The sequence below is a fragment of the Episyrphus balteatus genome, chromosome 1 (assembly GCF_945859705.1).
Source record: "Episyrphus balteatus chromosome 1, idEpiBalt1.1, whole genome shotgun sequence".
NCBI classification, from domain to species: Eukaryota; Metazoa; Arthropoda; class Insecta; order Diptera; family Syrphidae; genus Episyrphus; species Episyrphus balteatus.
Window position 1 is genome coordinate 95,636,211 of NC_079134.1, and position 14,744 is coordinate 95,650,954.

At 32.7% G+C, this 14,744-nt stretch overlaps 1 protein-coding gene across 1 annotated transcript; it reads right to left on the minus strand.

Annotated features, from left to right (window-relative positions):
- On the minus strand, window positions 1-1,852 carry LOC129908822 (uncharacterized). Its single transcript, XM_055985629.1, has 3 exons — window positions 1,577-1,852; window positions 807-1,526; window positions 1-740 (listed from the first exon to the last, which is right to left on the minus strand). Exons 1-3 carry the CDS (start codon window positions 1,850-1,852, stop codon window positions 678-680), a joined length of 1,059 nt encoding a protein of 352 aa, XP_055841604.1. The 3' UTR covers window positions 1-677.
- Window positions 1,853-14,744: the final 12,892 nt, after the last annotated feature.

Sequence of the window (14,744 nt, forward strand, 5' to 3'; positions counted from 1 at the left end):
ACTCATTTTGTCGTTACTTTTACAGCCCTAATATAGAGTTGAGGTTTGAGGTCACTTGAACTTTTTAATTGAATTATATTCAATCACTCCGCTTAAAAATAAAAATCATTTTTATTATTTTTTTCCTTTGCTTCTCTAACCTCGCTCTTAATCTGTTTTCAGGTGGTGATATAAATGAAAAGCGAACAGAAAATAAACCAACTAAAGCAACTAGAGATTCCAGTTGTGCCTTTATTGAACTGATTCACGGTCTCATGGCGCAAATAGCCAAGGACAAGCTCTTCAACAAAGTTGGAATCAACAAGTAATCCTTAAATTTCGTTTATAAAACCAAACAAACTTTAAATTGAATAAATTACATTTAATAAACTTTAACCAAAGGTTTTCCTATTCTATAAGATATTGAGTCACGAACCCTCTTGCCAAGTAGTCGATCGCCGTAGGGTACAAGTGATGGATTTCAAATACACATTTCACGTAGTTCTGGTGTCCACACTTTTAAAACGCAATCCCGATCGTCGGGGATTCGTATTGTAGTTGGACCAAATACAATTCTAGATCCGATATCTTCGATTGATCTTAAGCTTATCAATGGTGCTCTCAAATCGATTTCCAAACGTACAGGTGTAGGCAAAGTATAATGATGAATCATGATGATGTACAGCAGGTACATGCCTTTATCTGGGTTGTGTTGTCGGTGGGGGTTCAAATGAAATTGACAAACTGACCATTTGATATGCCTGAAAAATTAACTCAATAAATAACTAAATACAACAAAAAGAGAGAATCTTTTTTTTTCAACTTACCGGAACCGGCCCTGTTCTACTGTGAACACATGGACATATATTTTGAATCTGTCGAGATCGATAACTAGGCAAACTCCGATTCGATGATAAATCTATCGGAGTTGGAGTCAGGTGTCGGCGATGTATTTCTTGCATGGTTTGTTGGCGACACCAAAGATTATGATGAACAAGATAGGGTGGTGGAGCTCCTACTTGATGAGGTCGATGATGTGTTGTTCCTGCACTAAATGTTGGATAACGGCGCTGTACTCGCATTTGACTTACATCACGCACAAAATATGGCGGATAATTGGTACTCTCTGTTGAATGTGCAGCTGGCGGTGAGCAAATGTTTGCACGTCGCGGTGGTGGTGGTGGTTGTTGCTGTTGTTGTTCAGAACTTATTTCAAAAGTTGATTCAGGTGGCAACTGAGGAGCTGAGGGTGCTGCTGTTGGTTCTGGTGGTATATTATTATTTTCATGTGCTGGAACAGCAGCATTTGGATGCGATGCTGTTGTTGTCGATGAAGCTGGACCTCGAAGGCATTGAGGTTCAGAGTATCCCCAAACTGAACTCGTGGAAACATGTCCGGAGCAACTGGGTCTGGATATGCATAAGGAGGAACATCTTCGTGAAAACGATCGCGTTGATAGATACCCCGATATGCTTTGATAGGCATTGGAAAATCTGGTGTTGAAACAGTACGTAGTCTTGGAGTTCGTGGCTGATAAGGAGCAAGCCTAGGTGGCCCGACAATATTTCCGAAAACATTTGGGCGAATGCGAATCGCATTGTAGCGATATCCATCGTAAGAACGACCATTAAATGCGGTCCCACTTGTTGAGCTTGCAGGAGATGTTGAGGAAACTTCATTGAACCGACGTGGGTAGCGAGAATCATAGTAAAAACAAGCTTCTGCTGCTGCAGCGGCTGCAGCTGTGGCTGCAGCAATAGTTGTTGATGATGTGACTTCAGTTGGTGTAGGTGTCGGTGGCAAGTTTTGATGTATATGTGATAAGAGTTCCGATGTCGATGTGTCTCTTTGGGGTTGTCTAGCGATAATCATAGTGGGGTGTCTAGGGATAATCATGTGTCTCTTAGCGGTGGGTAGCGATAATCATAGTAAGAACAAGCTTCTGCTACTGATGCTGCAGCGGCTGCAGCTGTGGCTGCAGCAATAGTTGTTGATGATGTGACTTCAGTTGGTGTAGGTGTCGGTGGCAAGTTTTGATGTATATGTGATAAGAGTTCCGATGTCGATGTGTCTCTTTGGGGTGTCTAGAAAAATACAATAATTATAGTTTAAATTTTATTTAAATAAAAACTTTTACTCACAATTGTTGATGTTTGTGTGGTTTCCCCGCTACCCGCATTCGAACTTTTGCAGAAAGTCATTCTCATGTTATTATAGCTTTGCGTCTACTAAAGATATCTTTTTGTTTGAAACTGCATTTTAAAGCTTAAGAATAGTAATTTTTGAATAAATAATAAAAAAAAATACGTATTAAATATCCCTGAATTAAAAATAATTTTTGAAAACCTGGTAATATTGCTGATTTTTCATGGTATTTGGCTTGCTCCAGAACCTTGGCTATTATGTGTAGGAGGCTTATACTTACCAAATATTAAATATAGATATTTTTTTGATGAGTTTACAGGATTGTTATTGACTTATGCGTTGTGGAGGGGCTCTGAAAAAACTTGAGATTTTGTTTTCAGTTTAAAAAAATTAAATTCTTTTTTTTAATTTTTTTTTTTTAATTTTATTTTACCATTTCAAACGTCAGTTTTGACGTTTCTAAACAAATTCTAAACAATTTATGGTTTGGTAGCACCGATTTAAAACTCTTCAAAAAGTTAAGCCCAAAGAATTCTCCGGGCTAAACAACTAAGCCCAAGGGGCTAAAGTGTTGTTGTATTTAACATGTAAATTGCTTAGCCCCGACTGCGTTTTTTTTTGTCCAGTTAAGACCGGTGGTAATAAAAAACACACCTTGTATTATTCTTTCTTCGTTGCAACTGCAACATAACACCTTTTGCAATTCAGCAAAAGTATAAACAATCAATTGGGCATCAATCGCTTCGCCCACACATTTCGATACGCTTCCTTAGCTTCAGTAGATAATATTATGAATTGTATAAATTAGTCTTTAAGAAATCCTCTGAAGCTCCGGTATTGTGACCGTTAACGTTGATAATAACACTGTGTTCGAAAATGGAACTTTTTTTCCGATAGAGGGCTCTCATATCTACTAAAGATAATTCGAGTATGCTGAACACGATGGCGTACTTAGTTTTTCTGGATAAGGTCAAATAATGCCCGTCGTACACCTAGCGTTCAACGCACTCCACGCGAATTTAACAAATTAATTATAAAAAAACGACACCACTATACATATACTTTTAATTAATTCGTTTAGCAGCTATCTCCAACTGTCTAAAACTCGTTGTTTGAATATAATTGAAAGCACCATCAATTAGAATTTAAGGTTTTAAATTTGCGTTGAATGCGTTGAGCGCTAGGTGTACGACGGGCATAAGAAAGATTTTTAGGTTTGAAATTTTGTTTGCACATGCCAAAACTGAGGGTATAAAACACCAAATATTTTCCAATTTTTGATTTTTTATCGATTAAAAATGATGGAAAATCTATATTTTCGGAAGTATTATTCGTAAAAGAAGTTATTTGAAAAAAAATCTGTCGAATAAAACGCCGAAAAGTTACGGCAACTTTTGTGATTTTTCATCAAATCATTACCGTTTATGTTAAAAGTATGTTGCAGTGAGATAGTTAAAGTTTCTAACTTATTCTTTATAATGAAAGTTGGATATTCAAGAGTATTTTTTGTGAAAGAATGAATCCTTAAGGTTTGAACCCTAAGAAAAACTAGAATATCAGGTAAGATCGGAAGGGGGAAAAACGCCAATGGGCTCAAGTAGCTAAAAAAATAAATAAAAATAGATGAACGTTAAAGGAGTCAAAACAGATAAGCGACAGGCACCAAATAACTGTAAGTGATAATTGTTCTGCTTGCAGCTGCTTTAAAAATCCAAATCAAAAGGCTGATGCTTTAAATGTCCTTATATGTAGGTACCAAATGGTCCCACAAAGCATGTGCTGTGATGGAAACCGATGAAGATATACCATACGAGTGTGATTATTGCGAATTGATTCCATTAAAAAAAAAAGAAACAGTCTACTACCAACAAAATTTGATATTACATAAAAACCCGCTTAAGAGAAACCCTCTTAAGAGAAAAACCCGTTTATCTGAAACACTTTTCTGATCTTTAAATATTTTCTTCAGTTAAACGGGGTTCGTTTAAGTGAAAAAACCCCTTAAGTTAAAGATGGACTGTGACAAATTATATTATGTGTTGTGTATGTAAGCTCATATAATGCATCTGCATAGTAAACTAATAGTAAATATGTTTTAATTTTAAAACAAATTGAAAAAAAATGAGTTTTTGAACTTAAAAAAAATTAAATACAAATGTTGATACCATGCCTGATTTTTAAATTAAATATCTACTCTGTATATAATAATATTTCCAGAGTACTAACACATAAAAGGTGTGTACAAAAAAAATGTTGAGTTTTCGCATACATTTGTACCTTTATAGTTAAAAAATGTAAGAAAGAGTGAAAGACAAGATAATGATTTAAAATGTTATGGACAATTTTTACTTGCGATATAGGTACTATATATCAAGTTATGCATTCGTACAAAAAAAAAGTTGAGATAACATTTTTCCATGACATTACGATGGTAGACAATGCCAAAAAAGTGGGTCCCGGAAGTCCGTCTGTCTGTCTGTCTGTCAGTCTGTCAGTCTGTTTCTCTGTCAGTCTGTCAGTCTGTCTGTATAAGGAGCTACAGCCTAAACGGATGGACCGATTAATGTCAAACTTGGTATGTAGCGTTATTTGGCGACTCTGCAGAGGGGTTTTTGGAATTAATTTTTTTGGACCAAAAATAACGGTACTTGTCATATACCGATTTTAGTCAAATTGAAATATCTTGAAAACGGCTCGATTTTCAAATGTTAGTTTTAAGCTAAGGTCTATATTTCAATGAAAAAATTTTTTTTTTGAAAATCATTATTAACGGTACCTGCCATAGAACCGTTTTTTTTCAAATTCGAATATCTCCGAAATTTCATATTCGATTTCAACGAAACTTTTTGTGAAGAAGTATTTATATAATTTAAATATAAACCAAAAATAAAATTTCCAAAAAAATAATTTTTGGATTTTTAAAAAAATTTTGAAATTTTTTTTTTGAAAAATCAAATTTTCGAAAACGGGACATTAAATTTTTTGAAATTTTGGTTTTAGATGTTTATTAGTGAATTCTACAAAATGGCATTACAATTTTATTTTAAAACTTTTTCCAAAAAATTATTTATGAAAAATTGTTTTTTTTAAAAACGGCTCTAACGATTTTGAATTTTTTTTCTAAAAATGCACGTTAATATATTAATCAAAACTGCATACTTGTTTTGGAGGGCAATTTAATTTCAGATTTTATTTTATTTTTTTTTTTAAACCAATTTTATTTTTTTTTCCAAATTTCTATTTAAAAAGTCTTAAAAATTAGCAACTTTAACTCCAAGAGCAAGTTCGTGCGACCCAGTCGTGCATTTTATTTTTTTTTTTTTCAAATAACTTCTTTTATGTATAAGTTCCAAAAAAATAGATTTTCCGTCATTTTTCTGCGATAAAAAATCAAAACTTGGAAAATATATGGTGTTTTATACCCTCAGTTTTGGCATGTACAAACAAAATTTCAAACGCAAAAATCTTTCTTATTTGACCTAATCCAGAAAAACTAAGTACGCCATCGTGTTCAGATATGTGAGCCCTCTGTCGGTTTTTTGAACTATCACAGTGTAATTAATAAATAATATATAAAAAATAAAGCCCTAAAAAATATATTTTTTTAACCAAACGGTTGTCTAAATCCATAATTTGTATACTTACATCACTTGGTAGGCGTAGGTACTTGAGTAAAATTAAAAATATAGATTCAAATGGCCATACTTCCGTTAATTTTCAATGAAAAAAATTAGTGAGCCCAGCATTAGGAAGGAAGTTTAGGGTCAATGTGGGTAAATGTAAACAGGGGTAAATGAAAACATGGCTCATAACAAGCTTCAGTTAAATCTCTTTGATGCATACATAAGTACAAATCGCGGACACATGTATTTTTTAACATATACGTCAAGCTCATTGCTGTCAAGAGAGAATTCATTCGACGAGCGTATTTTCCGTGAAAGATAATTTTTTAAAGTGCCAAACAAGTCGTTAGTCTTTCAGAAAAATTAAATATTTTTGCAGATTCAATTAAGTCAGTATAATTTGCAAATACTTTTTTGTTTTTAATTTTGATGTAGATTCTATGTGATACAAGCAAATTTTAAAATACAGGACATTTATGTCGATTTGCATGTGTTTACATTTACCCCAGAATATTTTTCATAATGGGTAAATGTAAACAACGTATTCTGGGGGTAAATATAAACATATATTTTTGCTGAAATTATTGGTTTTAATAAAAATAACGTATTTTAAGTTAATTACTATTGCTAAAGTGCCGCGGAGTCACATTTTAAAGTAGCCAACACCATCATTTTCAGTGGATGATGTTGCAAAATCGGTCTTTGACGTAAAAAAACAAAAAAAATTGACGTTCGGAGCTGCTCAGGATGCATATTGGGCGCCTATATAAAGATTCAAAGGAAGAAAACAAAAACTTTTATTGGAATTTGAAAAAGTTTATGTCAAGTACCTTCTTGAACGTTTTTCAAGTTGTTATCCATATGATAAAGAGGAATTTCTAAATTTTAAACCACCGTTTACATTTACCCCGAATTTGTAAAAAAACACAAACATGGTGGGGTATTTGTAAACATGCCATATTTGACAGTAATGTAAACAATTTGGGAAATATTTGTTTATATTTATAAAGAAGAATTGCCATCATTTCATATTTGCATTTGAAGATACCATTCAAGTTGTTCCGTGAAAACATATAAAAATCTAAAGTCGAAAGAAAAAAAAGACATGAAATTGTTTACATTTACCCACATTGACTCTAATCTTCTTTTTTTCTTTTGAGCAACGTTTATACCTATCTCAACCAAAAAAAAAAACTACAACTAAAAAAGCAAAAAACTCCAAATGAAGTAATTGAACAGCGGAACAGTTGTTGGGCGATTTCATAGAAAAAGATAATTTCATCCATAATCGAATTCGAAAATTTTATTTTTGTATTATAATACGAATTACATTACAAACCGCCTCTGCCTTTCCAAATTTTTTGTTCATAGAAAAATAAATATCCACATAGTTACTCAGAAGCACAAAAAAGTGCGAACTAACAGTAGTACCTTACCTTTATATACCTAACATGCAACACCATAAATTTATGAAAGAGATAAAAAAACCAGTTTTTAAAAAACAAGAATACAAAAAACTCGTTTATCCTATAGCCCAGGGAAATTAGTACCTAAATCAAATCGCATTTTTCGCGGGACGACATTTTTTTCATGGAATCTGTTCGGGGGTTGTCCTTATCATAAAAGTCAATTTGTTGGGATGATTGGAGGTTGGGAACAGCCGTCATCTTGGAAAAGAGATTGGTATCGTTTTAATTGAATAGCTCCATTGTTATTCATTTTAACAAAAAATGACAAAGGTAAGACTTATTAACAATAAAATTATCTAAAAAATTATATACAAAACAATTCCGAGAGTTGATTAAATAAAATTTTATAGTTGGTTAAAGTGCGGGTTTGTGTCGCAAGGTTGGGGCAAAATGACATTTTTTCATATATCTGACGAACTTTTGATTTTTCTAGGTAATTCTTCAAGAATGAATTATAGTACTTATAATTATCTATGAAATGAGCCCACAATCGTTATTGTAACCATCATATTGTAGAAGTAATCTAACTTCGAAATTCTCTATGTACTTGTCAAAAGTGAGAAAAAAGCAATTTTTTTGCTATTAGGCCTAGCAAATTTTGGGAGTAGAGGTATAACCAAAATATGAGTACGTAGTTTTGTACCCATGCTCGTCTTAACATCAAATTCAAAGGTCTGACAACTCTAATTTTGTGCTTTATACGGTTTTCGGGGGGGTTAAATAACGTAAATTTTCCTGTTAATTTGAATGAGCTAAATTTACATTATTTCAAATTATAAATATAAAAACTGATGCTCCGTCATTTTTCCTAAATTTGGACACCTCAATTTTTTTCCTAAATTTGGACACCTCATTTTTTAACTAAATTTGGACACCTCAATTTTGGCGATGCGGCTAGTAGAACTCAAGATATAAGCTTTTTTACTTGCGATATAGGTACTATAGGGCAAGTTTAGGATTCGTAAAAAAAATCGAACTCGAGATAACAATTTTACATGACATTACTATGCCAAAAAAGTGGGTCCGGCAATTCTGTCTGTCTGTCTGTCTGTGTGTCTGCCTCTATCTGGAGCTGCAGCCTAAACGAGTAAAGTGATTTTCTTCAAACTTGGTAGTTAGCAGTTTTTGGTGATTCCCTAGAGGGGAAATTGAATTTTTTTTTTATGACCAAAACTAACGGTACCTGCCATATAACGGAAATAGAAAAGTTAATTTTTTTCAAAAACGGCTCTAACGATTTTGATTAAAATTTTTGTGTGTAGTACTACACATAACAGCCAACTTTTGAAATAAAAAAAAATATTTTTTGTACCGTTATTAACGGTACCTGTCATAGAACGGTTTTTTTCGTTTCTGAATATCTCGTACAATATTAACCCGATTTAAATGAAAATTTTTATACAAAAGTGTTTAAGTAAAGATAATATTAAACTTTAAGAAAATTTACAAAAAATGCAATTTTGGTTTTTTTAAAAATATTTCAAAATTTTTTTTTGAAAAATCAATTTTTTGAAAACGGATCAATGAAAAATTTTGAAATTTAGTTTATATGTGTAAATTAATTATTTCTTCAAAATGGCATACCAACTTTTTTTTTGAAAAATGTTAAAAATTTTGTATATATAAAAAATTATTTTTTTAAAAAACGGCTCCTACAATTTATGAAATTTTTTTTCTAAAAATACCTTTTTATACAAGAAATAAAATGGCATATTTGTTTTTATTTTTAAGATAATTTAAAACGGAGTTTAATTAATTTTAAAAAACAGATTTAATTTTTTTTATACTACTTATGAAATTTCTTCAAAATATTAAATTTTAAATTTCTTGAATAAAAAGCTTTAACATTATAGTTACTTTAAGCATAAGAGCAAGTTCGTGCGACCCCAGTCGTGCAATTTATTTAAATACCATACCGGGGTTTTCAATTCAAATACCTACACAAACAAAAATTTAAACACAAAATTCTCTAAAACATAATCGCATAAACGGGATATATCTTGAGTTCTATTGGTAAAATCCTCAAGATTGGGGTGTTCAGACTTAGGAAAAATGACAGAGCATCAGTTTTTATATTTATAATTTGAAATAATGTAAATTTAGCTCATTCACATAACTGGAAAATTAACGTTATTTAACCCCCCGAAAACCGTATAAAGCACAAAATTAGAGTTTTCAGACTTTTGAATTTGATATTAAGACGAGCATTGGTACAAAACTACGTACTTATATTTTGATTAGGCCTAATAGCAAAAAACTTGCTTTTTTCTCACTTTTGACTAGTACCTACTATAATTCATTCTTGAAGAATTACCTAGAAAAATCAAAAGTTCGTCAGATATATGAAAAAATGTCATTTTGCCCCAACCTTGCGACACAAACCCGCACTTTAACCAACTATAAATTTTTTTTTAATCAACTCTCGGAATTGTTTTGTATATCATTTTTTAGATAATTTTATTGTTAATAAGTCTTACCTTTGTCATTTTTTGTTAAAATGAATAACGATGGAGCTATTCAATAAAAACGATACCAATCTCTTTTCCAAGATGGCGGCTGTTCCCAATCTCCAATCATCCCAACAAATTGACTTTTATGATAAAGGGCCCAACCCATAGAATCCGTTGCGTCCGTTCCGTCGAAGTTTTCAACTGACAGCTCGATAAAATACACACGTTCTTATGGAAAGCGACCCATAAGCGTCGGATCGGACGGAGACGGACGGATTCGACGGAAGAAGTTGCCCAACTTTCTACTTTTCCATCCGTCGTATGCTTTGACATTGGTTGTCAACAATAGATCTGTTCAATTTTCTGTTTTAGAGTGCACACCAGGGAATTTCAGAACAAAAAAAGAGCAACGATAATACTTAAAAATTGTTTCAGAACTTCCTTAGTGCACATTCAGCGAAAAAAAATCGAACACAACTAGGAATTTGAAGTGAGCTGTCAAAAAGCAATCCGTCGTATGACGTAAGGGCCCAACCCATACAATCCGTCGCATCCTTTACGTCGACGGATTTAACTGACAGCTTTATAAAATATACACGTTCTTATGAGAACCGACCCATAAAACGCATTAGTTGAGTCCATCATGTATGGGTCGATTCTCATAAGAACGTGTGTATTTTATCGGGTTGTCAGTTGAAAACTTCGACGTAACGCACGCGACGGATTCTATGGGTTGGGCCCTGTATGCTATGGGTCACCCCTTTCTGTCCCATCCTTCAACTTCAACGGATGGATTGACGGAACGGACGCAACGGATTCTATGGGTTGGGGCTTTAAGGACAACCCCCCGAACATATTCCATGAAAACAATTTTGTCCCGCGAAAAATGCGATTTCATGCCCATATTTCGACTCCGAGAAAAGCGGGGTTACACTCACACACTTGCAACTTTTTGTGTATGAACACAAAGTCGAAGGAGAAATCGTGGTGAAAAAACCAATACTTACAAAATCGGCTCCGCGGTGATTATAATTTCCATACTAATTTGAGCCGCCTTCGGACCCGTTTCTGAGCTGAAGCCGGACTCAGCTCCGCCCGAGGCGGAGCGGATTCGGACCGCGTCGGACTTGTTTGCTTGAAGGGATACCATGCAACACCAGATACCAGATACCTATTGCGACCGTGCGAGAGATACATTATTCTCTTTTCTCATTTTCGCAAAAAAAAAAATACAACAACACTTTGCAGCTTGCCTGTCGCCATCCTTTTTTATGGAAAAACCCTGTTTACAAACAATAACAATGTATGTAGATACCTAAGTCCATATTTTTCTATATATCACCAAACAACACTCGATAGACCGAGTGCGAGAGATCTTTTAGAAACAAAATAGAAGATAATAATGTGAGAGATACAACTAGCGCCAGCGGAATTTGTTTGAACTACAAATTTCAATACATACGCATTCCATGAATTTCTGAGGAAAAAAATGAAAAGTAGACTATTTGTCAAAAATTAATAGTAAGAAAACTATTGTAGCAATTCTTGTTTTCTAACTTTATATCAGGTGTGTTTTTTATTACCACCGGTCTTAACTGCACAAAAAAAACGCAGTCGGGGCTAAGCAATTTACATGTTAAATACAACAACACTTTAGCCCCGTGGGCTTAGTTGTTTAGCCCGGAGATTTCTCTGGGCTTAACTTTTTGAACAGTTTTAAATCTGTGCTACCAAACTAATTTTTTCATAAATTGTTTAGAATTTGTTTAAAAACGTGAAAACTCACGTTTGGAAGGACAAAATGTATTAAAATAGTTTTGCTAGCATACATTTTTGTATCTCTTTGTAAAACATACATGAAAAATACAAGAAAATGACGAAAGCGAAAAATATGACAACTCTAAATTTTTGTTGTGTCTGCTGTTTTCGGAACATTCAATATACAGTGCTGCCAAGATTTCAGGTTAAGCCCCGAGGCGTTTTTTTTGTCCAGTTAAGACCGGTGGTAATAAAAAACACACCTATCGATAGAAAATATAATGAAAAAAAAATAAAAAACATATAACAAAAAAGGTAAAAATTTTGGTTTCTAAGTACAGCTTATTGTTTTTGGGACTACTTAAAAAGCGACTGTAGGGTTACAAAACAATATTTTCAAACAAAATATAGTTTTACTCCATAGTCAATAAGCTAAGCTTTTAAATAAAATAAAATAAAATTATACTTTGAAAAACAAAGAAATTAAACCACTTTTTTTAAAAAAAAGTTAAGAAAATATGACTTTTTAACATTTTTTTGTTGTTTAAGACCTTAAAACTTAATATATATTTCTTAAACTAATCAATAGGTGTGTTTTTTATTACCACCGGTCTTAACTGGACAAAAAAAATGCCTCAGGGCTTAGCCTGAAGTCTTGGCAGCACTGTATATTGAATGTTCCGAAAACAGCAGACACAACAAATATTTAGAGTTGTCATATTTTTCGCTTTCGTCATTTTCTTATATTTTTCATGTATGTTTTACAAAGAGATATAAAAATGTATGCTGGCAAAACTATGTTAATACATTTTATCCTTCCAAACGTGAGTTTTCACGTTTTTAAACAAATTCTAAACAATTTATGAAAAAATTAGTTTGGTAGTACAGATTTAAAACTCTTCAAAAAGTTAAGCCCAGAGAAATCTCCGGGCTAAACAACTTAGCCCAAGGGGCTAAGGTGTTGTTGTATTTAACATGTAAATTGCTTAGCCCAGACTGCTTTTTTTTTGTCCTAGTTAAGACCGGTTGTAATAAAAAACACACCTATAGTGTTAGTATTTGAGTTGAGGTACTTATTTCTTTTTATTTCGATGAATTTTATTAATAATTGCAGAAGTAACACATGTTCAAACATTGTAAGATAAGGAAAAATAGCTTTAGTTTCGATTAATTTTTTTCTATGAAAAATAAATTTTTAGTTTTTCAAAATACCTTTACTCCGTAGTTTGATTCAATCTCAATCCAAAATAGAAATAAAAAAATAAAAATTTTAGTCTAACTAAGAAACAAACCGATATCTTTCAGGCAGTGGCGTAGATAGCTTTTTGCTAAGGGGGGGGATAGATCTAGTTCGCAAATTTTTGTTTATGTTTTAATAATGCTTCTTTGTATTGTTTTTATTCTCTTTAAATTGGAGAAAGTTCTTTCGGTAGTTGACGTAGAAACCAGCAGTGTAGCTAATATCTTTAATAAAATATAAATACCATAACAACTTTTTTCGGTGCAGCTTTCGAGCGCTTTCAATGAGTTCATAGAGGAAGTATTTTTCTTTCAAAATTTTTTTGTAAAAATTTCATATTTTTTCCAACTTGGCACTAGAACAAAAATTGTGACTAATATTTCTATAGTAAGTTGGAATAGGTGATCCCGTACATGATCGTATTTTTTTTATTAAAAAAACAAAACCGACTTCCATGGATCAAAACTGGGTTTTATGGTTTTTCTAATAGTACTGAACAGGCACCAGCTTTTCAATACCTACAAAAAGAATTATCAAAACTGGTTCACTCGGTCCAAAGTTATGAGGTGACAAACACAAAAAAAAGTACAGACGAATTGAATAACTCCTCCTTTTTGGAAGTCGGTAAAACAGTTAGGAAATCCCGATTGTTTAAATAATATTTCCTTCTTGGATGAAAACTATAAGGAAATCTTATTGTTTTTGTTCAATTTTATGTGGTCTAGTTTTTGGTAAAACTCAACAGTTTCATTAAATTTTTTAGCTGCTTTGTCTATTTCAGACGAAGAATCCTTAGAAGGAACCGAAAACCCTTCTAGTGTGTTTTCATGGTTTGTACATTTTTCTCCAAGGCCCATTACATAGAAATCGAGAAAAAGATTGAAAACAGTAACACGAAAATATTCTTTACTGTACTTTGAACCGAAGGGTTCGAACGATTCTTTTGTCGCTTCACTATTCTCTTATGTTTAACGCCTATGTCAAGGATTTCAGCTAATTTTTCCCATATACAAAAAACTTTCGAAAATGAGTCTGCCCGTTTAATTTTTAGTTGATCCCTTAAATCTTTAGCGAGCTCCATTGCTTGGACCAAGTCTAAATTCACTCTTTGAAACACCGACTTAATGGCAACGAAAGTTGGTAAACCATATTTATAACCTTTAAGCTAATCAAGAGCTCGAAATCCATAGCGTTTTTTTTTCAAAGTGCACTTCTTCAACATATTTATTCATGACTGTTTATATCGATCCCAATGGGGGGGGATATATCCCCCTGATCCCCCCCCTATCTACGCCACTGCTTTCAGGTCGTTCTAAAACACCGAAAATTTTATCATGTTTTGTTCTCTCTTAATTACAGGTGCTTAAATTCAGTGTTGCCATAAAATATTTTTTGAAATCGGGAGATTACCACATCAAAAATCGGGGAAAATCGGGGAACCAGTAAAAATTTAAAAAAATCAAAATTTTAAATAAAACAGATTTTAAATAAAACAGAATCTTTAACTTCGATAGATAACTTCCTGTAAAGCATTGTCATCGAGTTCTGAGTTAAATAACAATACGCATCTAATCAAATCAAATTCCAGCCTGGACATTTTATTTCATGAGTAAAGAAAGACTGAGATGTGTTTTTGTTTTAATATTAAACTAGAGTAAAAAGAATTCTTTGTTGTCATCGACTTTGTTTGTCGTGATGTTTTCAGGTTTAAACTGGGAAGTCGTTCCGTAATTTTTGAATTCATAAAATTGACAAAACGATAATCGTTAACGTGGTTGTCCGTTTTTTGCTTCACGTAACTCTATCACTGCGGTCTCGTCAAAGTTTTTTGCCATATTACAGTTTGAGAACCTTAAAAAACATTTGAAATCTTTAAACTACAAAGTTCTAGAATACACAAACAGGAATTGAGTTAAAAATATTGAACAAAGTAGAAATATTTCTATATTTTATATTTTGTTTTGCTGAATTATAATAGGGGTATTCACGATCCGATGCAACTGGTCTAGTATCATTGCAAAAGTGCAAAAGTGTAAAATCTTACAACACTACAACAACAAAATATATAGATTGAAATTT